The 25,932-nt window shown below is 39.7% G+C and overlaps 1 protein-coding gene across 4 annotated transcripts in view; it reads left to right on the top strand.

The window, feature by feature from the left end:
• The window catches only part of LOC134351632 (ELKS/Rab6-interacting/CAST family member 1-like), a 784,451-nt gene that overhangs the window by 55,866 nt on the left and 702,653 nt on the right, over nt 1-25,932 (top strand). For 2 of the 4 annotated variants that reach the window (XM_063058043.1, XM_063058046.1), the window contains exons 3-7: nt 4,385-4,801; nt 7,794-7,868; nt 9,248-9,403; nt 14,718-14,810; nt 15,875-16,042. In XM_063058043.1, the coding sequence (XP_062914113.1) occupies nt 4,385-4,801; nt 7,794-7,868; nt 9,248-9,403; nt 14,718-14,810; nt 15,875-16,042 (909 nt within the window). The remainder of the gene's footprint in view (nt 1-4,384; nt 4,802-7,793; nt 7,869-9,247; nt 9,404-14,717; nt 14,811-15,874; nt 16,043-25,932) is intronic. The other 2 variants (XM_063058044.1, XM_063058045.1) reach the window with 2 other exon arrangements.

Here is a 25,932-nt window from a genome sequence, read left to right as displayed (position 1 = left end):
TTCCTGCAGGCAGATGGTGATACTTAAAGTATAATTAGCACGCAGTGGCTTTTGTCCACACAGCTGATTTTATGGGACAGGTTACCTTTGGTACACAAATGTTCGCTCTTGGCCTTTGGAGTTCTACATTAAAAAGCAATATTTTAGACATGCAAGTAGATAATATTTGTGTGAATAAGATTGATTTGCAAAGAGTAACTTAAATGACTACACACAGTATTGTACAAATGTAAAGTTAAGCTGCTTTCAAAAATAATAGAAAGAAAAACTTCTAAATATAAAAATTATCAAGAGCAGTAAACAAAAACTAAATCAAATCAATATTTGGTGTGACCACCCTTTGCCTTTAAAACTGCATCAATTCTCTTGCAGTTCTATCAGAAAATTGGCTGTTAGGTTGGAGAATTTGCCATGGTTCTTCTGCAAACTTTGGCTATCTTGCTGTTTTTTATTTTTCCAAGTAATCCTAGACAGACTCAGTGATGCTGTGATCAGGGCTCTGGAGGCCATACCATTTGTTCCAGAACTTTGTTCTTTTTGCTGAGGATAGTTCTTTATGACCTTGGCCATGTGTTTGGGGTCATTGTCCTGCTGCAGAATGAAGTTGTGATCGATCAGACGCTCCCTGGTATTGCATGATAGATGAGAATTCTGCTTGTACTTCTCAGGTTTAAGGATGCCATTAATTCTGACCAGATCACCAACTCCATTTGCAGAAATGCATCCCCAAACCCACAGGAAACCTCCCCCATACTCACTTTTGGCTGCAACATTTATGTAGTGCTTTCCGGATCTTGTAGAGACAAGCTGCCTCCTGTTTAAGCCAAAACTTCCTCCCTACTTGAGGCAATGCAGAGGAGGATCACCAGGTTGATTCCAGAGATGAGGGGGTTAGACTATGAGGAGAGATTGAGTCACCTGAGAGTGTACTCACTGGAATTCAGAAGAATGAGAGGAGATCTTATAGAAACAAAATTATGAAAGGGATCGATAAGATAGAGGCAGGAACTTCCACATCTTTCCTATAATGAGGCAGTCTCTACTGGTACATGAGACTAGAACTAGGGGACATAGCCTCAAGATTCAGGGGAGTAGATTTAGGGCGGAGATGAGGAGGAACTGCTTATTCCAGAGGGTGGTGGATCTGTGGAATTCTCTGCCCCATGAAGCAGTGGAGGCTACTTCAGTAACTATATTTAAGATACGGTTGGATAGATTTTTGCATAATAAGGGAATTGGGGGGAAAAAGCAGGTAGGTGGAGATGAGTCCATGGCCAGATCAGCCATGATCTTATTGAATTGTGTAGCAGGCTCGATGGGCCAGATGGCCTACTTTTGCTATTTCTTGCGTTCTTCCAAATCTTAAGTGATGAGTCTAGAGCACTTGTTGCCACTGTTCAGCATCCCAGTTCTCTGTTTTGGTATGTAGGTGAGTCGGTCAGATGTGTTTCCACTTTGGAGGAATGGCTTTTTGGCAGTAACTCTTCCATGAAAACCACTTCTGATAAGACTTTTCAGGACTGTAGAGGGGTGTACTTGGGTTCCAGTGATAGCAGTGCTGGACTTCTGATTTAGAAGAGACATCAATTTGAGTTTCTCTCATCTGCTGCACTCAGTTTCTGTGGCTGGCTACTGGTTTTCCGGTCCTCAACCTTGCCTGTTTCTTTATGCTTCTTCAGAAGAGCTTGGACAGCACATCTTGAAACTCCTGTCTGCTGCAAAGTTTCTGCTTAGGGGAGACCTTGCAGATGCAAAAATGACTACCTTGTTGCTGTGTTCACTCTTGCTTTGATGTAAGAATTGATGATTTGAAGGTTAAGCTATCATATCTGTCACAACTCCACCTATTAGTTTGATTGTTTGATTCCTTTTACACCCGTTTCTGTTTCACAATAGGAATAACCCGAACACTGTCATTGATCATTAGTGCTTGTTTATTATCTTGTTTAATCATGCACTGGGCTATATACCAACAAAACAATTAAGTTTTTATTTTCAAAGTGGTCAATTAATGTTACTTTAATGAAATACAAAAATTTCTCCAACAACTTTTTGGAAAATATACAATTGGAAATCTAAAATTAGCTCTCTTCTACTGACATACTAATGCAAAATTTAAAAAAAACACATATAAAACAAGATTTGTATAAAAAATCTAGGGTGCCTTAAGACTTGAGCACAGTACTGTATATCAGAATGTAGTTACTCTGTGCAAGTACCATCCATTCAGGATATGTATCAGATACATGTCCTGATATATGAACTGAATGGGGGGGTGGGGAGGAGAAAGAGACCCCGGTGATATTTTCAGTAATCTGGTAAAGCTTTTCAATTCTGTCTCTCTTTCTCTTTAACTTAATTCAAAGTTCTGAAAATGAAGCTGACAGTGTAGTTAATAATTATAAGCCAGTTTGTCTGTATCCAGTATCTGACTACCTTGTCGCCACTTTTTTAATAGAAGCTGAGATTGCTTGGAGTGGAGGGATTTTTGCCACTTCAGAATCCTAAAAGCACCTAGTCTCCACTTCATTAAATTACACTGGCATTGTTTTGAGTTGTACTGAAACCAGAAATTCTTAAGTGTGCTAACCCTAATCACCATGCATAGTTTTTGATCTACGGGTGTTCCCCGCTTTTTGAATGTTCGCTGCTTTTTGAATGTTCGCTTTACGAAACCTAACTGTTACAAAAGACCTATATTAGTACCCTGTTTTCACTTTCAGAAGGTGTTTTCACTGTTACGAAGAAAGGCAGCGCGCGAAAAAATCAGTGCGTGATAAAAGGCAGCGCGCACCCCGAGCAGCCGCTCGCCCCCAGATTCAGAACAGCATTGCTTAAACACGTGCCTGTAAGCAGCAGTTAGCAAGATGAATTCTAAGGTATCGGAAAAGCCTAAAAGAGCTCGTAAGGGTGTTAAACTTGGCGTAAAACTAGACATAATTAAGCGTTTCGATCGTGGTGAACGAAGCAAGGACAAAGTGAGTTTGGCTTGTGGAAGCTGACGAAGATGATGTTGAAGAGGTTTTGGCATCCCATGACCAAGAACTGATAGATGGAGAGCTGATGCAACTGGAAGAGGAAAGGATAATAATCGAAACCGAATGCAGTAGCGAACTGAATGTGAAGCAACTGCGTGAGATTTTCGCTGCAATGATAAAGTACGACTTTAATTTTGAAAGGGTACGTAGGTTTAGGGGATATTTGCAGGATGGTTTGAGTGCTTACAAACAACTGTATGATAGAAAAATGCGCGAGGCTCAGCAGTCAAGCAAGCCTTCCACATCAGCCACAGCAGATGACGAACCTCGATCTTTGACATCGAGGCGGGCAGTCATAGGAGAAGATGAGCTGCCTGCCCTGATCAACGATGAGATGACGCCCCCATGTCCCACCACGCCAATCCCCAGGCCCCGGACAGATACTGTACCGAATCGCGGAGAATGCAACGGTAGCCGTGAGGCACACAGTACATCTTTAAGAAAAAAGCGGAAATAAACAAGCTAATTAATTAGGTGCCACCGACACGTAATTGTCGGCCCAGATCAGTGCCGATTTCCGATTGCATCGCCTCTGATCTGGGCCGACAATTACATGTCGGCGGCACCTAATTAATTAGCATGTTTATTTCGGCTTTTTTCTTAAAGATGTGCTGTGTGCCTCCCGGCTACTGCTGCGTTCTTCGCGGCAATGTATCGGGTCGGCGGCCCGGAGGGTGGGGGCCACTGCACCACCCAACCTGCGACGACTCAGCCTAACACACCATCATCAGTGTGCTCGGCAAGCTGTCTTCCGGATTCCGGTAAGTGATACTACACTGTCCATACATTATTTCTACTTTATATAGGCTGTGTATTTTTACATGTTATTTGGTAGATTTGGCAGCCTCATAGCTTAAAGGCTACTGGAGAGCGCGTTTATGCCAACAGCGTTTGCTTGAGATTTTCTGCCGAGAGCGCTTGCGTGAGATTTTCGCTACGGAGATCTGTGCAGGCAATCATTGTAGAGAAGTATTTCTACTTTATATAGGCTGTGTATTTATCATATCATTCCTGCTTTTAGTATATGTTACTGTTATTTTAGGTTTTATGTGTTATTTGTCTTGATTTGGTAGGTTATTTTTGGGTCTGCGAACGCTCACAAAATTTTCCCATATAAATAAATGGTAATTGCTTTTTCGCTTTACAACATTTCGGCTTACGAACCGTTTCATAGGAACGCTTTACCTTCGGATGGCGGGGGAGACCTGTATATCAATTATTTTTGAGAGATATTTCTGTCAAAAATAGTATCTTTATTTTGAGAATGAAATAATGCCATTACATACAGTATGGCATTAGATGTTTTACGGATATATTTTCTTAAACTATATCTTTCTGGGTTACAGCACCTTCAGATGACCATTCAGGCATTGCAGGATGAACTGCGCATTCAACGGGATCTGAACCAACTCCTCCAGCAGGATAGCAGCAGCAGATCAAGCGAACCATTTGTTGCTGAGCTGACTGAAGAAAATTTCCACCATCTTCATGCCGAACATGAGCGTCAGGCCAAGGAGCTATTCCTATTGCGCAAGACTTTGGAAGAAATGGAGTTGCGCATTGAGACTCAGAAACAAACCCTCAGTGCTCGCGATGAGTCAATTAAAAAACTCCTGGAGATGCTACAGAGCAAAGGACTCTCCTCAAAGGCAATAGAAGAAGACCATGAGCGAATACGGAGTCTAGCTGAAGCAGAGATGCTTGTGAACCAGTTGGAAAACATAATTGAACAAAAAGAAAAAGAAAATCATCAGCTAAGAGAAGTAAATTATTTTATACTATTTAATATAAAATTAATATAGAAAATTGGTTTAATCAGTGCTAAATGTGCATGGTCTTTATTTAGCTTGCTCAACCTTTCCTCATAGCACGTTTTCTAGTTTGGGTAGCATTCTGGTAAACCTGCTCTGCACTTTCTAAAACTTCCACATCCTTCCTATAATGAGGCCATCAGAACTGAATGCAATACTCCCAGTTAGATCGAACCAGAGTTTTATGAAGCTGCAACATCACCTTAAGGCTCTTGAACTCTTCCCCCAACAAATGAAGACATATCATATGCCTTCTTAACCAGCCTGTCGGCTGTTATGTTTGCTTTCAATAAAGACAAATGGTGTGGGTTTTACGTTAGAACATTTTATTACTGAATTGCTACTCAATCCTGTGCGCGAGCAACCTAGTCACTATCTCAGTTTCTGGTTCTGGGTGAACCCCTTGCATTTCCCGCTGGGAGCTGAAGTTCTTTAATATGCATGCATAATAACACATCAGCTTGTGCAGCAACTTTGTGGGATTTATGGACTTGGACCCCAAGATCCCTCTGCTGCTCCACACTGTCAAGAATCCTGCTATTAAATTGTATTCTTCAAAAGTGTATCACTTCACACTTAGCTGAATTGAACACAATCTACCATTTCTTAGCCCAGCTCTACATCATGTCAGTCCTGTTGTAACCTAGGACAACCTCCTACACTATCCACAACACCACTAACTTTTGTATCATCTGTAAACTTACTAACCCACCCCCTTCTCTTCCTCATCCAAATTATTAATAAAAATGATAAACAGGCATTCTGAGAGAACCTCACTAGCCACTGACCTCCAGGTAGGATATGTTCTGTGTGCTATCACACTTTGCCTTCTGTAGTAAAGCCAATTCTGAATCTACACAGCCAAATTTCCCTGGATCTCAGCTCACCTAACTTTCTGAATGAGCCTACCATGGGGAACCTTGTCGAATGCCTTACTAAAATCTATTTAGACCACATTCACCACCCTCCCATCATCAATTTGTTTTGCCACATTCTTGAAAAAGTCATTCCGTCTCATGAGGCATGACATGTGCTCACAAAGCCATGCTGTTTATCCCTAGTCAGACTATGCTTCTCCAAATACACTTGAAAGATTCCAAGAATCTTTTCCAATAGTTTCCCTACTGCTAATAAAAGACCCACTGGACTGTAATTGCCAAGATTATCCCTATGATCCATTTTGAGCAAAGGAATAATATTTGTCACCCTTCAATCTTTTTCTACTCCTGCAGCCAGTGAGGACGCAAAGATTATTGCCAATGGCTTAGCAATTGTTTCCCTCACTTCTTATCGTAACCTGGGGTATATCCTATTAGGGCCCAGGGATTTATCTAACCTAGTGCTTCTCAAAAGTTCCAGCACTGAACCTTAATCTTGACCACTCTACGCCGACCTCTTTTGTCAATGTCTTCTGACCAATGAGCACTAAAGCAAAGTAATCATAAGGACTTCCCCCTACCTCTGGCTCCAGGCCTGTTTCCCCCTTTTATCTCTCATTGGCTGCACCTTCACTCCAGTCATTCTCCTTTTCTTCACTTCTGTGTAGAACTCCTTGGTATTTTCTCTAATCCTTCTCACCAAGGCTCTCTCAAGCCCCTACTGCCAAGCCAGTCTGCTTCTAGCTCTCCTAAGTCCCTTAAGCTCCTTCCTGGCTATGTTACAACTCATGAGCCCTGCTACATGTTTGCTTCCTAAACCATAAATGTGTTTCCTTCTACTTGAGAAAATATTCCGCCTCTTTTGTCAACCATGGTTCCTTCGCAGTACCATCTTTACCCTGGATCAATGGGATAAACCTATCCTGAACCCCATGTAAATATTGAATACATAGTTGTTTCAAATTAGAAGGGCAACCAGTATTTTAGCTATTATTGTAAGAAGGTATCAGTATAGGAATAAAGGACATTCCTGTAATCGTACAGGGTTCTGGTGAGACTACATCTGAAACATTGTGTGCATATCTAGTTTTCCACAATAGAGAATTTATTATTAGTTCACCAAGTCGTCTCCTGACAAATGTATTGTGTGGGCAGAGGTTGTCACACTGGGTTTGTTCTGTACAATATAGAAGAATAGAAGCTTATTTCATTGAATTGCACAAAAGTATTCAAAAGCTTAACATATATCAAGTTGATGTGGGAGATATAAAGAGTTTAGAATGAGGGGTCACAGTCTCAAAATAGAGGGTCCTAAATGATTGCTAGAGATTGCTTTGCAAAAAAAAAACTAATGGATAAGGTAGAGCATCTTTAAAATTCTCTATGCTCAAGGCTTGTGGATATGCCAGTCATTGGTTATTTTTCAAGGCAGGGACCGATTAATCTTCGGATATTAAGGGAATTGTTGGATTTGTCATTATTCAGGAAAGTAGGACAATAAAAGATCAGGCATAGTCATACTGAGTGATGGAGCAGAGATAAGGGGCTAATTACCCTTGCTTCTATTTTTATGCTTACAGGAAAAGGGAAAGTGATGCAACACAGCACTCCAGTATTTTGTTTTTTCTGATCATTTAGGAAACTGAGTGGTTCAGTATGTGGCTCTTCAGATAATTTCCCTCGGGATCAATAAAGTACATCTATCTATCTAATCTTTGTTGTTCCCCCTCTCAACACCCTGGGCACCTAGTTCCTATGCTTCCTTTAAGCTTAACTGGTTCAATGGAAAATTTATTACCCTATTGTGTGACATCTTTTTAAAAACTGCATTGGTGTATTAACAGCAATAACACTTCAAGCACTTTGAACTTGGCAGAAGTCCATGGTTGCCAATGTCCCATTAAATCATTAGTCAAAACATTAATTGTATAGGTAAATAACCTACTGCCTGTGTCACAAGAGTAACCCAGCATCCAGTCCCATGACAAAATTAAATGTACTAAAGACATCAGATTCAGAATGTGGCTTGGTTATGGACTTGATTGAACACTGTTTTATTTCCTCAGGAATTTCAACGGAGATGCGAAGTGGCACCAGAATCGGCCAAGACAAAAGCATTGCAAACGGTCATTGAAATGAAGGTAGATTAGAATTTCATTTTTTCCCCTATGCAAAGATATTATCGACACGCCTTCAGCAGATGCTGTATTGAGTGGTATATTGAAAAGGTAGATTCACATACCATAACCTAAAATGAAATGTGGATTGAAGGGTCAAATAGCAATTTGCTTTGAAATAGAGCTGTGTAAGTTGATATTTCTTCTATTTTGGTCAAATTTGAATAGAGGTACTGTTATTTTTGGTTATGGAAGAATTGTGGATGTTTATCAATTTTAGGTTTCTAGTTTTGTACCTTAATTTCAGTTTTTCAGTAATCTTAAATGTTAATATTTGGAATTTTGTATTCTTGGTAATGCGTGTTAGTGCTAATTAGGGCTGCTGAGTTCACCAGAAAAAAAATTCTGGTCTTTCAGAAGTCATCCCATCTGGGCCATGAGATTTTGGACCTTATGATACTGACTTTAGAATTTAAAATAAAATAAATTAATTTAAGAACACAGCAGAAGAGTTGGCTAATAATTAAACATTGGTTTTAATTTGGATTCAAGATGAAAGTCCAAATGCTGTTTGTTTGTCCCTGTATATATAAACAAAAATTAGAATTTTTAATGTAGTGGTTTCAACTTTTTGCAAAGTTGTGGTTTTAATTTAAGGCAATACAACATAGAAGGTGTCTGTTCAACTCCTGTTTCCATGTTGACACTTTAAATATCAACTTCAATTGCATATTTATTTATTCAAATCCCTTGCCATTGTGTTGAGTCTGCTTGTATAATTATTTGTGGCTAAGTGTAAAGTATAGAATCTGATTCTTGGCTAAGGCCTTTTATAGACGTAAGTATAAATGATTAATGCTTTTATTCAGATTAAAGTTTAAATAGTTGATTTTTTTTGTTAACATCAGTCGCTTATGGTCACTGTTAAACAACTTGACAGGGTAGGCCTTCAGAGATACTGACATGCAGGAACCTAAAACTGCACACTCTTTCCACTACTAACCCTTCAATATGGACTGGTGTGTGTTCTCTTGATTGGCCTTTCCTCAAGTCCACAATCAATTTCTTGGTTTTACTGATGCTGATGCAAAGTTTTTGTGATACCATTCAACCAGTCAATCAAGTTCACTTCTGTGCGTCTCTTTGTCGTCATCTGAGATTCTGCCGGCAGACGTTGTATCATCAGTGAGTTTATAGATGGCATTAGCCACTGTGCTAAAGAGAGTTAGTCGTGGGCTAAAAGCAACTTTGGTAATAACTTGTAGATAGCTTTTCATCTAAAGGAAAGGAGTACTTGCAATTGCAATAAATTGCATCATCTGATTAATTTAATGGCTAGAAATTCAAAGCAGTGCCTTTTTATTTGAAGAAACAGTTTCTAACTTTTCTTTATTAAACTGTAGGATAGTAAAATCTCCTCATTGGAGCGGAATATTCAAGATCTTGAGGATGAGATACAGATGCTTAAATCCAATGGAGCACTGAGCACTGAGGAGCGAGAAGAGGAGATGAAACAGATGGAAGTATACAGGAGCCATTCCAAGTTTATGAAGAATAAGGTATATAACGCAGATTACATATTGAAAAAATTGTTTAAGTTATCAATGAAACCTCTTAAATGATAGTTACTTTTATTTGCCGTTAGTATGTAGAGTTGGAAGCATATCAGAATACTATATCTAATGTTTCTAGGTTAGTAGATAGTATTAACTCACAAATTGTTACTTCGTACTTAAGCTTTCAATGTTTTTGTTTTTTTGGGAATTACTGCCCAAACCCATTCAAGGTGGAGGCAGAGCAACATTTGCGTTGGTATCTAGTACCTTGGCCATTCATTAGGAGCAACAGGGACGAGTATTGTAAGGTGTGGATCACTGTTAAAATTACTTGGCTAACTTCTGCTTTGCCCTTCAACTACACCATGTATGTGAGATTCTGGGGTAGCCCTCTTGATGACTAAAGCGTATACAAAACTAGAATGAAGGAGCTGCATAAGGAAAAAATAGTTCTTTCTCCATCTCTTTTTAGTACAATTTAGATGATGTGCCTCCATCATTTTATTTGCCATTCAGGTTTGCAGATGACATTTGCTTTATTTCAAGAGGTACAGTTGGAAAAGATTGAAGATAAATTGATTTAAATCCATGACAATCATTAATCACTTGTGCTAAGAAAAAGTATAAGAATACAGTACATCAATCATCAAATTGTTGTTCGAACTTAATTATGCCTGTGCTTGATGAGAATTGGATAAATAATCCATCGGAGCATCCAAAACTATAAATTGGTCAATTAATTATGAGCATCACAAAGATCACCACATTGAGGTAGCTTTAATAATGGGCAACAATGACATCCTGAATAAACTTGTGTTTCAACGGAGTTAATATGCTGAGTGGCACGAATTCTTTCCGACTTGGTGAATATTTGGCTCCCACATTAATTAATGCACACTTAAATCAAACTACTGTATATAAATAATACCAGAGCGAGACCAACAGATCCTCATCTTCTCCAGGTGTACAAAAGATGTAGAAAATCTAGTTAAGAAGAAAAGTTCAAGAATCTAGATACTGTTAGAGCTCTGGAAAATTACAAGGGTGCCTGGAAGGAGCTCAAGAATGAAATTAGGAGAGCTAGAAAGGGCCGTGAGAAGGCCTTGGTGAGCAGGATTAAGGAAAACCCCAAGGCATTCGACAGGTATGCAAAGACCAAGAAGATGACCCATGTGAGAATAGGACCAATTAGGTGCAATAATGGAAATGTGCATGGAGCCGGAGAACGTAGCGGAACAACTTAAAGAATACTTTGCTTTAGTATTCACCAGTGAAAAGGACCTTGGCAATTATGAGGATGACTTGCAGCAGCCTGAAACGTTTCAGTGTATAGACATTAAAGAAGAGGATGTGCTGGAGTTGTTGAAAGATACTAAGTTAAATAAGTCGCCGGGACCTGACGAAATATAGCCCAGGGTACTGTGGGAAGCAAGGGAGGAGATTGCTGAGCCTCTGGCGATTATTTTTGCATCATCAATAGGGATGAAAGAAGTACCACAAGATTGGAAGGTTGCAAATGTTGTTCCCTTGTTCAAGAAAGGGAGTAAAGATAACCCTGGAAATTATAGACTTGTGAGTCTTACTTCAGTGGTGGGAAAGTTGTTGGAGATTCTGAAAGGCAGGATTTATGAGCATTTGGAGAGACGAGGTCTAATTAGGGTTAGTCAGCATGGCTTTGTCAAGGGTGGGTCATGCCTTGTGAGCCTAATTGAGTTCTTTGAGAAGGTAAGAAAATGTATTGATGAAGGTAGAGCAGTGGATGTAGTGTATATGGATTTCATTAAAGCAATTGATAAGGTTCCCCATGCAAGGCTCATTCAGTAAGTAATGAGGCATGGGATCGAAGGAGGCCTTGCTTTGTGGATCTAGAACTGGCTTGCCCACAGAAGGCAAAAAGTGTTTGTAGATGGTTCCTATTCTGCATGGAGGACAGTACCAGTGGTGTTCTGCAGGGATGTGTTCTGGGACCCCCTTCTCTGCGATTTTTATAAATGATCTGGATGAGGAAGTAGAAGGTTAGGTAAGTAAGTTTGCTGATGGCACAAAAGTTGGGGATGTTGTGGAAAGTCTGAAGGGTTGTCAGAGGTTACAGCGGGACATCGATAGGATGCAGAACTGGGTTGAGAAGTGGCAGATAGAGTTCAACCCAGATAAGTGTGAAGTGGTTCATTTTGGAAGGTCAAATTTGAAGGCAGAATATAATATTAATGGTAAGACTTCTGGCAGGGTTAAGGATCAGTGAGATCTTGGGGTTCGTGTCACTGTCAAAGCTGCTGCACAGGTTGACAGTGTTGTTAAAAAGGCGTATGGTATGATAGCCTTCATCAACCGTGGGATTGAGTTCAAGAGCTGTGAGGTAATGTTAAAGTTATATAAGACCTTAATTAGACCCCACTTGGAGTATTGTGTTCAGTTCAGGTCACCTCAGAATCAGAATGAGGTTTATTATCACCGGCATGTGACGTGAAATTTGTTAACTTAGCAGCAGCAGTTCAATGCAATACATAATTAGCAGAGGAAAAAAAATAAAATAAAAAAATAATAACAAATAAACAAACATCCTCATTACCGGAAGGATATGAATACTATAGAGAGTGTGGATGTTTCCTGGATTGGAGGGCGTACCTTATGAGGACAAGTTGTGTGAACTTGGTCTTTTATCCTTGTAGTGACAGAGGTTGAGGGGTGACCTGATAGAGGTGTATAAGATGATGAGGGGCATTGATCGTGTGGATAGCCAGAGGCTTTTTCCCAGGACTGAAATGGCCATCACGAGGGGGTAAAGTTTAAGGTACTTAGAAGTAGGTACAAGGGAGATGTCAGAGGTAAGTTTTTTATATACGGAGAGTGGTGGGTGTGTGGAATGCACTGCCAGTGACAGTGGTGGAGGCAGATATAATGGGGTCTTTCAAGAGATTCTTGGATAGGTACATGAAGCCTAGAAAAGTAGAGGGCTGTGCTGTGGGGTAATTCTAGAGTAGGTTACATGGTCGGCACAACATTGTGGGCCAATGTGCTGCGGATCTCTATGATTCTCAAACGTTTAAATTTGTAGTTGAATTGGGGTGCCAATGTAGAGTTCTTACTGGTCTCAGCTCTAGGACTCACACATCAAGCCAGAAATACTGTACTTTTATATTGGCCTGGCTTGTTTTTGTCAAGATTCTGTGCACCATTGGAAATATCTGAAATTGCCAATCCATTGGTGGTTCTTTAGTTATTTGGGGGGCGGGGGGGGTTGTGTTTTTAAGATATCTCGTCGTTCTACTTATTATGTCATTAATTTCGTCTGTAATGTGGGTGGGGTTTGCAAACATTTGGACTTAAAATCTTGTCCAAAGTACAGAACTTAATTAAGACACCCTTGGTTTTACCTGCCTTGAAGGATGTGCATGGTTCTAACCAGAATCTGAGTAGAGTTTAGGTGATGTGGCCTCTTAATGCCTCAGTGGTAAGGCAAATGCAGCACTTCCAGTGAATGTAGTAACCTGAATTAAACAATGGACAATAGCATTTCATCCTGCCCTTTGATCAAAGTGACATTCGAGCACTTTGAAATGAATTTATAAATGTTACTCTAGCTACATCCAAGAACAACAGGCAACTTTTGCTAAAAATAACATTATTGAGTAAATTCAGATACAGGTCGATCTTCACAAATCCGGCACCATTGGGACCTGAGGAGTGCCGGATTAGTGAAAATGCCAAATTATAGAAGGATCACATTAAGCAATAGCTAACCTTCACTAATCCAGCACCATTGGGACCTGAGGAGTGCTGGATTAGTGAAAATGCCGAATTACAGAAGGATCACATTAAGCGTAATCAGTGCCAGATTATTGAAGGAACCGGATTACAGGTAGTCGGATTAGTGAAGGTCGACCTGTATAACAAATTTTGCTTTCAGCAATGGTTCTGGAGGCCTAACAAATGATTTATCAAGTCAATTTGAATTTTGCTACCAACTATCTCCAAAGCAGATACAGCTTCTTTATAGAAAATAGGAAGACTAAGTGTGCCACAGAAAACTTCCATTAGTTAGCCTTGTGGGCTTCTTGGTATTCAGCTATCTTATTGGGTGGAATAATTGGGTAGGGTTTGATCTGGTGATGATAATAGCACATAACTGGCATTTTTTTGAGAGTTCCTGCAACTGAAGGAACTTCCATTTGTCAGAAATGGCATTGATTTTCAGCTGGCTTGCTTAAGGGAAACATTTACTGAGTTTGCTTCTGCAATTTTTTTTTTCTTTTGAACATTTGATTAAGTAAGCAGGCATTAATATTTTAATCCATTTGACTAGTTGATTCTGTCATGCTAACAATATTAATCCATTCTTCATTTTATGATCTGAATCTAAATTTTGGTTGTACATTTTCTGGACTTTTTTAAAGAATCTCAGTCTCTGTTCAAAGAGCCATATATGCATTGTTCTTTGAATAAGGGAGTGGTGCCTATCAACCAACTCAGTGCACATGTTCTAATAAGATAAAGGAACAATGTGGATATGCTCACCAATGAGAGAATTGTACTTGGGTCTAAGCCAGTTTTCATCTGATTCGTATCTACAAATATATTCCACTAAGGCTTATCTGAAAATTATCAGTAGCAAATCTGAAATGAGTCATTTTCTGTTCATTAGCAAAGCATACAGGGACTTATTGTAGTGCAACAATGTGGAGATAACCTGTCTAGCCTTTGTCTGTAAATAGGGTCTATGAACTTTGACTTGAGTGCATATCTGCAGTGCCTACTTAATCATTACTGAGCTCAGCACCTTCATTGTTGACAAATGCTTGCAGGTTTCATGTGCTGTTTTTTTTAAAGTAGTAAAAAATGTTCTGTCATAATACTTTTTTGAATTTCTTTTGGCTGGTATCTTGTTCAGAGTAAATTAAGAAGAATGAGATATTTCATAATTTTCAGTCACTTATAACTATGCAGTCCTAATTTATAGAACAAATACAAATTATGGGCATTGTCTTGTAAAAGTAAAGTTCACAATTTCTCTATGTTTGCAGAATCATATATTTGAAAAACATGAAGACTGAAGGCTAACAAACTTGCTATTATTTGGTGCTACACAAAAGTAGAACAATGTGAAATCTAGAGGTCTTGATCTTTTATATTACAAAATTCAGAAAGTCTGACTTGTTATCTTATTACTTCATAATTCCAAACCAATTGAGTAATTATTCTTAGGAATTAGTTTTTGAATTTCTGTTTCCATACAGAATTATTTTGGCAAAATTGATTTTGGGGTTTGCAGGAAATATATTGTATGTAATGACTAAAAATGATAACAATGTTCTGACAGGTAGAACAATTGAAAGAAGAGCTAAATTCCAAAGGGATCCAGACTGAAGAGCTAAGAAAAAAAGTATCTGCTCTCCAGCTCGAGGTCTCTGCCGTAAGAGTTAACATTTGTCGTGCTTCTGATTATTGCAAACTTGGCTCACCTCTCATTTTAGTACTTGGTTCTACATTAAACTATCCCTATTACTTTCAGCTTGATCTTTGTAATATAATTTGTATTGAATTGACTACTTCCCCTTATTTGCTGTACAATTTCTTTCACTTGGACTTGCTCCCTTTGAAATTTCAGGGTCACTTCTTGGGCTGTTAATTTTTCTTATGCTAAGTGCTTTTTAATGTGTGAAATGTAGAATAACTGATTTCCTCTTGGAATAAATAGACTTTGGTGATTGCTAATTGCACTAATGACTAAAATGCATAGCTACCTGTTCTTCCTGTGTTACCTTGCATTTGTACACTGGATAAATTGTAAGGTAAGGTAAAGGAGATTATCACAGTTTGTATTTGTTTAAAACAAGATTTGTTTTGCACTTGTGCTTATTGGCTGCTGTGCTGCAATGAAATACAATAATAAAAATTGATTTAAGAAATAGTCTTGCAAGTAGATGGAACCAGGGCCTAAATATCTTGAACTTTTTTTTAATAGATCTATGGTTGATCTGCTATTTCTTCCACTTCCCTCCCCCCTCCATTATAATACATTGAAAAATGATTTATTGGTTATAAAAACATATCCAAAATACAAAATGTATGTATAGGTATTAATGAAGAAAGGATTCAGAAGTGGCAAGTTTGAGACGTATTAAATTGAGCCATAGTTGGAGTACATAGCCAGAGTCTATCCTTATGGTATGGGTATCTGAAACTAGAGGACACATATATAAGGTTAGAGTTAAGAGGTTGAAAGGAGATCTGAAGAGCAGAATTTTCATACAGCAGTTAGTATCTTGAATGACAGAAGGAGACAGGAGCCGTAATAGCATGAAAGAGGCATCTTGATAGGTACTTGAATGAGCAGGTTGTAGAGAGAAATGGAATTAATGCAGGTAAATGGTTTAGTATGGACAGGAATGCTGGTTGGTATGATAAAATAACTTAAATATGATATGATGATGTTGGTAGTGTTTTTATACAGAATTGGTGCCTTCTGTTTCTCAGGTAGATCAAGTGAAACAGGAACTTTCCAGAAAGGAAACGGATCTACTTGCTTTGCAAACCAAACTTGAAACGTTGGCAAACCAATTTTCAGACAGCAAGCAGCATGTGGAAGTGCTGAAAGAATCGCTCACAGCAAAGGAACAGAGAGCTGCCATTCTGCAGACTGAGGTAAATTTACACATACTATTGTGAGTGAGATGTAGTAAAGCTTCTAGAAGTTTGGAAATGGAGTCGTTTATCACATCACGTCCAAGTTTATTTGAGCATGATTACTTAAAGAAATATTCCATAAGACACAGGCTATTCAGCACATCAAGTCTGCTCTGCCATTGCATCATGGCTGATTTATTATCTCTCTCTGAACCCTATTCTCCAAACTTCTAATTTCTGGCAAGAATAGTATCCTTAATTCCTGCAAATGATTTGTTCTGATGTACCCGAAGCCTCTGTGACAGTAATCCCAGGTTTGGGGTGTGTCGTCATAGCACCTTGCTGCCAGAAAAGTTGATGCCATTCAGTCAATAAGTGTGAAGTGTAGATGTGGGAATCTACAATGCAAGGATGAAAACAAAAAAAAAAAATGCATGGTGTGAATGAGAGCTAAATTAAGTCTATTGAGTCTTTCACCTGAACTATATATCAACTAATACAACTGTACAGTATGGTGAATTATTAAAAATAAAGTACTATTTTATTTTGTGCTGTTTTCATTTAAAATGGGAAAAAAAAGAATCTTGTATTCAAAATGTTAAAGAGAAATGCTTGCTTGTTGACCTAAATTTTAACATTAATATTTCTCGATATTTTAAAATGTGACATGTTTTTCTTAACATTAGGTGAGATTGTAGAAATGCTGTAAGGAACCTGAGCTACTTTTTTTTTATTCTTATGTGTTAGAGTACAGTGTTAGCAATTATTTTTGTTTGTTTAAATGTAGACTTTTTTCATTAGCACCTAAATATTCTACTTTATTAAAAAAAAACTTCCTCTTGTCCGTATTGTATTATTCTTCCTTACTTTCTATACAATTCTTATGGCTGTCTGCATGGTTTTGTTTTGTAAAAATACTTTCCCCTTGTTATTTCTCTGTATTTGTTCATTAGTCTGACTTAGTTTATCATTTTAGTTAAGTAAAGCAATATACTATAAGTATATTTTTTCAATCCAGAATCCCCTGTATTGAGACCCAAATTAGACTTGGTGTAGAGGGGCATAGATTGGATAGGCAAGCAGCCTTTTTTTTAATGTCATTTTCTGCCATTCTATCATTGACAAGAGCTTAACAGGTGAACCAAGGAAACAATTCAAAGATATTTTATAAACCAGCACAAAGTCCTAACCTGTGTGGGCTCACAGTGGAGAAGGAACAAATAGGACACCATTGGGAACTCATTGTCTGTGTACGAAGCACACAGAAGTGAAGGAAAAAAAGATCAAATAAACATATTGCATATTCCTTTGTCTTATCAAATAATGCATTTAGGGAAGTGCAACATTTCTTTGGACTAATTTCCACTTTCCACCTGAGGAAAGCATTCAATTAATTTTTAAAAATTTATTCATTTACGGGATGTGGGTGTTGCCAGCTAAACCGGCATTTATTGTCCATCCCTAATTGCCCTTGAGAAGGTGGTGATAAGCTGCCTTCTTGAACCGCTGCAGTCTGAGGTGTAGGTACACCCACAGTGCTGTTAGGGAGGAAATTCCATGATTTTGACCCAGTGACATGAAGGAATGACAATATGTTTCCAAATCAAGATGGTGAGTGATTTGGAGGGGGATTTCCAAATGGTGGTGTTCCCAGGTATCTGCTGTTCTTGTCCTAGATGGTAGTGGTCGTGGAATGAAGGAATTTCTTTACTTCATACTGAAAACTAATCTGTGGCTAATCTGTGAATATCTTCGTCCTGTCCCCTATATACAAGTTTAAATCATTAATAATCAAATTCAAAACGCAGAGTATCGAATACAGAACCCTGTGAAGCTACAATGGTAAAAACCTTGCAGTCGTAAATAATCTGTTGGCTAATAACTTTCAACCAGAGTTGATTTTGAATAAAAGTTGTCACTGTCTCCTTTTGTGTCTTACAGGCTTTTGCATTTTTGACCATTTGGCCATGTGGAATCTTGTCAAAAGTTGTGTTTAAAATCTTACTAGGTAGCATCAAGCAGACTGCATTATTGACTGTCTTCTTACTCAAGCTATTCAGACAAGTCCTTTTTTAAAAAAAAAACACAAATTATTACCTTGATATATGCCTTTCAACCTGAGAGTTTTTGTACACTTTGACCAGTTGATTCCAGCAATTCGTTCTCTGCCAAAGTTTGATTCCTTTTAAACAACTATGTAACATTAACAGTCTGCTGGCACCAGTCCTAGGTCTGGGAGGATTAGAAAAAAATTGCAGTACTGTAGGCTACTATAATTTATATCATTGCTCCTTTGAATAGCCTAGAATAAATTTTATCCTATGTGATTGATTTATTTTCAAAGACGCTATACCTCAGCATATTTCCCCTCTTTCTATCCAGCCAATATAGCACCATTATCCTCCTAGATAATTTTCATAAATGAAAAACCTTAGAAACTGGACTCATTGGGAAGAGAAAGAAATGCTGGAAGACCTCATTCTGCCAAATAATGTATAGTTAGTTTTGAGTCAGAAATTATTTCTTGCAATTGTGAGGAGAGTGGATGGTGTACAGCTTTCAGAGCATAGCTGTAGAGAGGAGTGAGATGTAAAGCAGAAGGCAAAATAAAATGAATGGGTGAAGGCAAGATCATGTCAGGGAGCATGAGTACTACCCATTAGCAAGGTATTTTAAAGAAATGGGGTGATAAAGGGACATGAGTATGATGACGGTAAATGAAAGAGCAGCTTAACTGAAGTTGAAAATATGATGTTTATTCCAGAAGCTTGCAAAATGTCTAGACAGATGAGAATGTCATTCTTCATTTTACATTGGCCTCACTGTAGCAGTGAAGGAGCCCCTAGAGAGGTGTGTCAGAATGGGAGTGGGATTGAGAATTAAAATTACATATAACAGAAAGCTTGAAATCATTCTGTGGACTGGGATCTTCAGAACGTGATCATCCAGTCTGTGGTTGGTTTCTTCAAAAGAGAGGAGACTGTGTATACAAAATGCAGTGGGTAAGATTGAATGAAGTGCAACTGAGTAATTGTCTCATACATGGTTGTTTGGATCCCTGCATGAGAGAAAGGAAAAGATAGATGGACAGGTGTTGCATCTCTGGTTGCATGGGAAGATCTCATTGGATTGGATGTGATGGATGGAGTAGAAGACCAGACTAGGGAGTCATGAAGTGAGTATTCCCTGCAAAATGCCAAAAAAAGGGGAGATGTGATTAATGGAATCATGTTGGGCTGGCAGAAAGCCAAATATTAAATAGCAATGGGGATAGTGTGGAATCTTCAAGTAAACCCTGAAGAGATTGTCCTCAGAAACTAATTTCAGACATTAAGACAATTTGTGGAAGAATAGAATACCTCTGAAATAAATATCATAATCCAAATGTGGATCCTTTCTATCATTGTAACTAGTTTTAGTCTTTTTCTCTTCCCTTCAAGAGCTGAAGATTTTGCTAGTGTTGTCTCTTTGAGTTAATTGTCTTTGAGTGACATCCTCATCTTTCTCCAAGGCCTGTAAATTATTTCCCTTTCTGATAGCAACACAAATCTTTGTCTCATCTATGAAACCTGCAGTCTGTTTTGTTACGTACCCGCAACTGGGTTGTCAAACCAGCAGAAATGGAACACTTGTTGGAGTCTCTGATTACTAGAAACTAATAAAGTTTTATTTAAAAAAAAGTAATACAGTATACTAACCACAAGGATATAAATGTAACAGGTTAGCAATGATAGTATACACATATACACAGAAATAGGGTAATAGGAATCAACCAAGCTCCTTTGCAGTCTGGGGGTAAAATGATCGGTCTTAAGGTGAAGCAGAGTTCAGTTCAGTCTAGGGTAGTTCGAAGTAATCGCTGTAGTTGTACCGTTAGAGAGAGAGAGATGCAGTTGAGGTTTCAGGCAAACCTTTCGATGCCTTCTGATCCCATTGTGGTCATGACTGTGACCCCCTGTTCCGAATGCGATCGTTCTTCCGTGGTGAACCCGGCACCCAGGCAAGGGTGGACACACAACACATTCCCACCGATCGTACCTTTACACCCTGTGAGCCTCTGACTGATTTCCGCGAATCGGTCCTCCAAACTCCCACCAATTTGTGGGGCACAATGCTCTTTCCAGGGTCTCGTGGCATGTCTGTCCGTACCTTAGCAAACCCGCTATTTTTATCCTCCCCCTGATGGGGTATCACCTGTCCATCAAACTTCACACTTCCTATTGTCTCAGCAGGATTGTTAATGAACAGTTCAGGTTCAGAGAAAACTGCCTGTGGCAGATGCCAACATACTGAATTATGTGTGTGTCTCTCATTATCTCTCTCTTCTCTCTTATTAGCATTTTGAATGGCTCTCCCTTGTCTCTCATTATCTCTCTCTCTCATTAACAGCATCCGTTCTGTAGCTCTGCTTGGCTTCACACATGACAGTATTTTCAATGTCTAATTTCTGCTTTCCTTCCCCACTTACACCATCCCACCCCTCAGTGCATTGATAAAAAAGTGATTCACTAGGAAAACATTGGCCAAAAAATTGAAATTTGAGAGGACAATGTATTTTCTCCTCTTTAAACTTCTATTTTCTAACATTATTCAAGTGGAGGATACAGGTGAAGTGATATAATTTGATTTGACCCTACATGTCAAAGGGTAGTTAATGATTAAGAACAAATACAAAAATAGATGAAGCCTAGTTACTGACAGGTCCTTGGATTAGATCATTTTACAGAAGTGCAGCTTCGGTCCTGAATGGAGAACAGATTGTAGGGCTTGTCAATGTTCAAAGTAAATTTATTATCAAAGAATTTATATGCTTCCATATACTACCTTGAAATTCATCATCTTGCAAGCATTTAATTCACAAAAGAAATACAATAGAACTATACAAAACACTATATGTAGGCAGACGAAGACTGGCAAACAATCAATGTGGGGGAAAAGGACAAACTGCGAATAAAAATAATAGAGAATATGAATTGTAAAAGTTCTTGAAAGTGATTCTATAGATTGTAGAACAAGTTCAGAGTAGTGGAGAATGAAGCTATGCACGCTGGATATACAACCTCATGGTTGTAGGGTAATAACTGTTCCTGAACTTGGTGGTGTGGGACCAAAGGCTTCTGTTGGTAATAGCAAGAAGAGGGCATGGCCTGGATGGTAGGGGTCTTCGGATGTTGCCTTCTTGAGTCAGTGCACCATGTAAATGTACTCAGTGGTGGGGAGGACTTTTGCCTGTGATGAACTGGGCTGTATCCACTATTTCAGCGGTCCCCAACCACCGGGCTGCGGACTGGTACCAGGCCGCAAAGCATGTGCTACCAGGCTGCGAGGAAACGATATGATTTAGCGATATGAGTCAGCTGCACCTTTCCTGATTCCCTGTCACGCACTGTTGAACTTGAACGCACGCGAGGTCATTACCCGCGCGTCATCCATGTCAGCGCAGGAAGAAGATCAACTCCTCGAGCTTGCAAATGATGGCGGGCTGAAAAGTATGTTTGACATAACATCTCTGCCAGCACTCTGGGTCAAAGTCAAGGCTAAATATTCTGAGATAGCCACGAAAGCACTGAAAGTGTTGCTTCCATTTCCAACATATCTCTGCGAAGCGGAGTTTTCTGCAATGACTGTAACAAAAACTAAATTCCAGGAGTTAGGAAGGAAGCTGAGAAGCGGGACCTCCAGGGTAGTAATCTCGGGATTGCTACCTGTGCTATGTGCTATTGAGGGAAAGAATAGTAGGATCAGGCAGATGAATGCGTGGCTGAGAGACTGGTGCAGGGGGCAGGGCTTCAGATTCTTGGATCATTGGGATCTCTTCTGGGGAAGTATGACCTGTTCAAAATGGACAGGTTACACCTGAACCCGAAGGGGACCAATATTCTGGTGGGAAGGTTTAATAGAGCTGTTCGGGAGGATTTAAACTAATTTGGCAGAGGGATGGGAACCAGAATGATAGAGTGGAGAAAGGGAAAACAAATAAATCTAAGATAGTGAGCAGTAAAGATGTCAGGAAAGGCAGGCAGGTGATGGGGTAAATTTGTAGCCATTGGGATGAGTTGCAGTGCAATCAAAGCGAAAAGTACCAAATACTGGTCTTAAGGTGTTATACTTAAATGCACGCAGCATAAGGAATAAGGTGGATGATCTTATACAGCTACAGATTGGCAGGTATGATATTGTGGCCATCACTGAGACATGGTTAAAGGATGCATGTCTCTGGGAGCTGAACATCCAAGGATACACAGTGTATCGGAAGGATGGGAAGGTAGGCAGAGGGGGTAGCGTGGCTTTATTGGTAAGAAATTATATTAAATCATTAGAAAGAGGTGACATAGGATCGGAAGGTGCAGAATCTTTATGGGTTGAGCTGAGAAATCGCAGGGATAAAAGGACCCTGATGGCAGTTATTTATAGGCCTCCAAACAGCTGCAGTGATGTGGACTACAAATGACAACAGGAAGTAGAAAAGGCTTGTCAGAAGGGCAGTATTATGATAATTGTGGGGGATTTTAACATGCAAGTGGATTGGGAAAATCAGCTCGGCACTGGATCTCGAGAGAGAGAACTTGTGGAATGTCTGCGAGATGGCTTTTTAGAACAGCTTGTTGTTGAGCCCACTAGGGGATCGGCTGTACTGGATTGGGTATTGTGTAATGAACCGGAGGTGATCAGAGAGATTGAGGTGAAGGAACCCTTAGGAGGCAGTGATCATAACACGATTGAGTTCACTGTGAAATTTGAAAAAGAGAAGCCGAAATCTGATGTGTTGGTATTTCAGTGAAGTAAAGGAAATTATAGTGGCATGAGAGAGGAACTGGCCAAAGTTGACTGGAAAGGGACACTGGCAGGAAGGACGGCAGAGCAGCAGTGGCTGGAGTTTATGCGAGAAGTGAGGAAGGTGCAAGGCAGGTATATTCCAAAAAAGAAGAAATTTTCAAATGGAAAAAGGATGCAACCGTGGCTGACAAGAGAAGTCAAAGCCAAAGTTAAAGCAAAGGAGAGGGCATACAAGGAAGCAAAAATTAGTGGGAAGACAGAGGATTGGGAAGTTTTTAAAAGCTTACAAAAGGAAACTAAGAAGGTCATTAAGAGGGAAAAGATGAACTATGAAAGGAAGCTAGCAAATAATATCAAAGTGGATACTAAAAGCTTTTTCAAGTATATAAAAGAGTAAAAGACAGGTGAGAGTAGATATAGGACCAATAGAAAATGATGCTGGAGAAATTGTAATGGGAGATAAGGAGATGGCGGAGGAACTGAACGAGTATTTTGCATTAGTCTTCACTGAGGAAGACATCAGCAGTATACAGGACACTCAAGGGTGGCAGGGAAGAGAAGTGTGCGCAGTCACAATTACGACAGAGAAAGTACTCAGGAAGCTGAATAGGCTGAGGGTAGATAAATCTCCCCGACCAGATGGACTGCACCCTCATGTTCTGAAGGAAGTAGCTGTGGAGATTGTGGAGGCATTAGCAATGACCTTTCAAAAGTCGATAGATTCTGGCATGGTTCTGGAAGACTGGAAGATTGCAAATGTCACTCCGCTATTTAAGAAGGGGGCAAGGAAGCAAAAAGGAAATTATAGACCTGTTAGCTTGACATCAGTGGTTGAGAAGTTGTTGGAGTCGGTTGTCAAGGATGGGGTTACGGAGTACCTGGAGGCATATGACAAGATAGGCAGAACTCAGCATGAATTCCTTAAAGGAAAGTCCTGCCTGACAAACCTATTACAATTTTTTGAGGAAATTACAAGTAGGCTAGACAAGGGAGAAGCAGTGGATGTTGTATATTTGGATTTTCAGAAGGCCTTTGACCAGGTGCCACACATGAGGCTACTTAACAAGATAAGAGCCCATGGAATTATGGGAAAGTTACATACGAGGATAGAGCATTGGCTGATTGGCAGGAAACAGAGTGGGAGTAAAGGGATCTTATTCTGGTTGGCTGCCGGTTACCAGTGGTGTTCCACAGGGGTCTATGTTGGGGCCACTTCTTTTTACGTTGTACATCAACGATTTGGATTATGGAATAGATGGCTTTGTGGCTAATTTTGCTGATGATACGAAGATAGGCGGAGGGGCCGGTAGTGCTGAGGAAACAGAGAGTCTGCAGAGAGACTTGGATAGATTGGAAGAATGGGCAAAGAAGTGGCAAATGAAATACAATGTTGGAAAGTGTATGGTTATGCACTTCGGCAGAAGAAATAAATGGGCAGACTATTATTTAAATGGAGAGAGAATTCAAAGTTCTGAGATGCAACAGGACTTTGGGAGTCCTCGTGCAGGATACCCTTAAGGTTAACCTTCAGGTTGAGTTGGTAGTGAAGAAGGCGAATGCAATGTTGGCATTCATTTCTAGAGGAATAGAGTATAGGAGCAGGGATGTGATGTTGAAGCTCTATAAGGCGTTGGTAAGATCTCACTTGGAGTACTGTGGGCAGTTTTGGTCTCCTTATTTAAGAAAGGATGTGCTGACGTTGGAGAAGGTACAGAGAAGATTCACTAGAATGATTCCGGGAATGAGAGGGTTAACATATGAGGAACGTTTGTCTGCTCTTGGAGTGTATTCCTTGGAGTTTAGAAGAATGAGGGGGGACCTCAGAAACATTTTGAATGTTGAAAGACTTGGACAGAGTGGATCTGGCAAAGTTGTTTCCCATGATGGGGAAATCTGGTACGAGAGGGCATGAATTACGGATTGAAGGGCGCCCATTCAGAACAGAGATGTGAAGAAATTTTTTTAGCCAGAGGGTGGTGAATCTATGGAATTTGTTGCCACGGGCGGCAGTGGAGGGCAAGTCATTGGGTGTATTTAAGGCAGAGATTGATAGGTATCTGAGTAGCCAGGGCATCAAAGGTTATGGTGAGAAGGCGGGGGAGTGGGACTAAATGGGAGAATGGATTAGCTAATGATTAAATGGCGGAGCAGACTCAATGGGCCGAATGGCCAACTTCTGCTCCTTTGTCTTATGGTCTTACGGACTGGACATAAGGAACCCCCTTCGAGTATCACTGTCTCCCATCACCCCTCAGTGGGACTGTCTTGTTGCAGGGAAACAAGCCCATGGCTCCCACTGATTCAGCGATATTGGTGTGTTGCAATGATTTTATATGTTCACACGGGAAAAATATGTGCTGTGTGTTTAATATCCAAACGTTACTTAAAATGTTATGATACTATTGACTTAGGTGACTTATAATTGACTTAATACTATATTCATGCGCTGTGTTACATAAAACCTAAAATAACACTAACGTATAGTAAAAGCAGGAATGATAAAAATAAATACACAGCATATATAAAGTAGAAATAATGTCTGTACAGTGTAGTTTCACTGAACAGAATTGCCAAAAATGATTTGTAGAAAAAAATGGGCATGTACCCGCATGCGCACATAGGTGCTCGCGCAAGTCATAGTAGACTTTCTCGGGGTAAACACAACGTACTTGACTGCTCCTCTCGTCCGTTGGCAACCCTACCCGCCCCCACCCCTGATCGGTCGGTCCGCAAGAATATTGTCAATATTAAACTGGTCCGCAGTGCAAAAAAAGGTTGGGGACCCCTGCATTATTTCTTGTAGCCTTTTCTGTTCCTGGTGTTTCCATACCAGGCTGTGGTGCAACCATTTAGGATACTCCCCACTATTCATCTATTGAAGTTTGTTACGGGTTTTAGTTACATGCCAAATCTACGCAAACTTCTAAGAAAATAGAAGTCTATCATGCCTTCTTTATGACGACCCTTTAGTGCTGGTTCCAGGGACGCGTTCTCTGATATGTTAATGCCAAGGAATTTGAAGCTACTGACCATCTCCACCTCCATTGTTCCAATGAAAAGTGGTTCATGGGTTTCTTTCTCCTGTACCTAATAATCAGCTCTTTGGTTTTGGTGATGTTGAGTGTGAAGTT

The sequence above is a fragment of the Mobula hypostoma genome, chromosome 9 (assembly GCF_963921235.1).
Source record: "Mobula hypostoma chromosome 9, sMobHyp1.1, whole genome shotgun sequence".
NCBI classification, from domain to species: domain Eukaryota; kingdom Metazoa; phylum Chordata; class Chondrichthyes; order Myliobatiformes; family Myliobatidae; genus Mobula; species Mobula hypostoma.
This window is presented reverse-complemented; position numbering and strand designations above follow the sequence as displayed.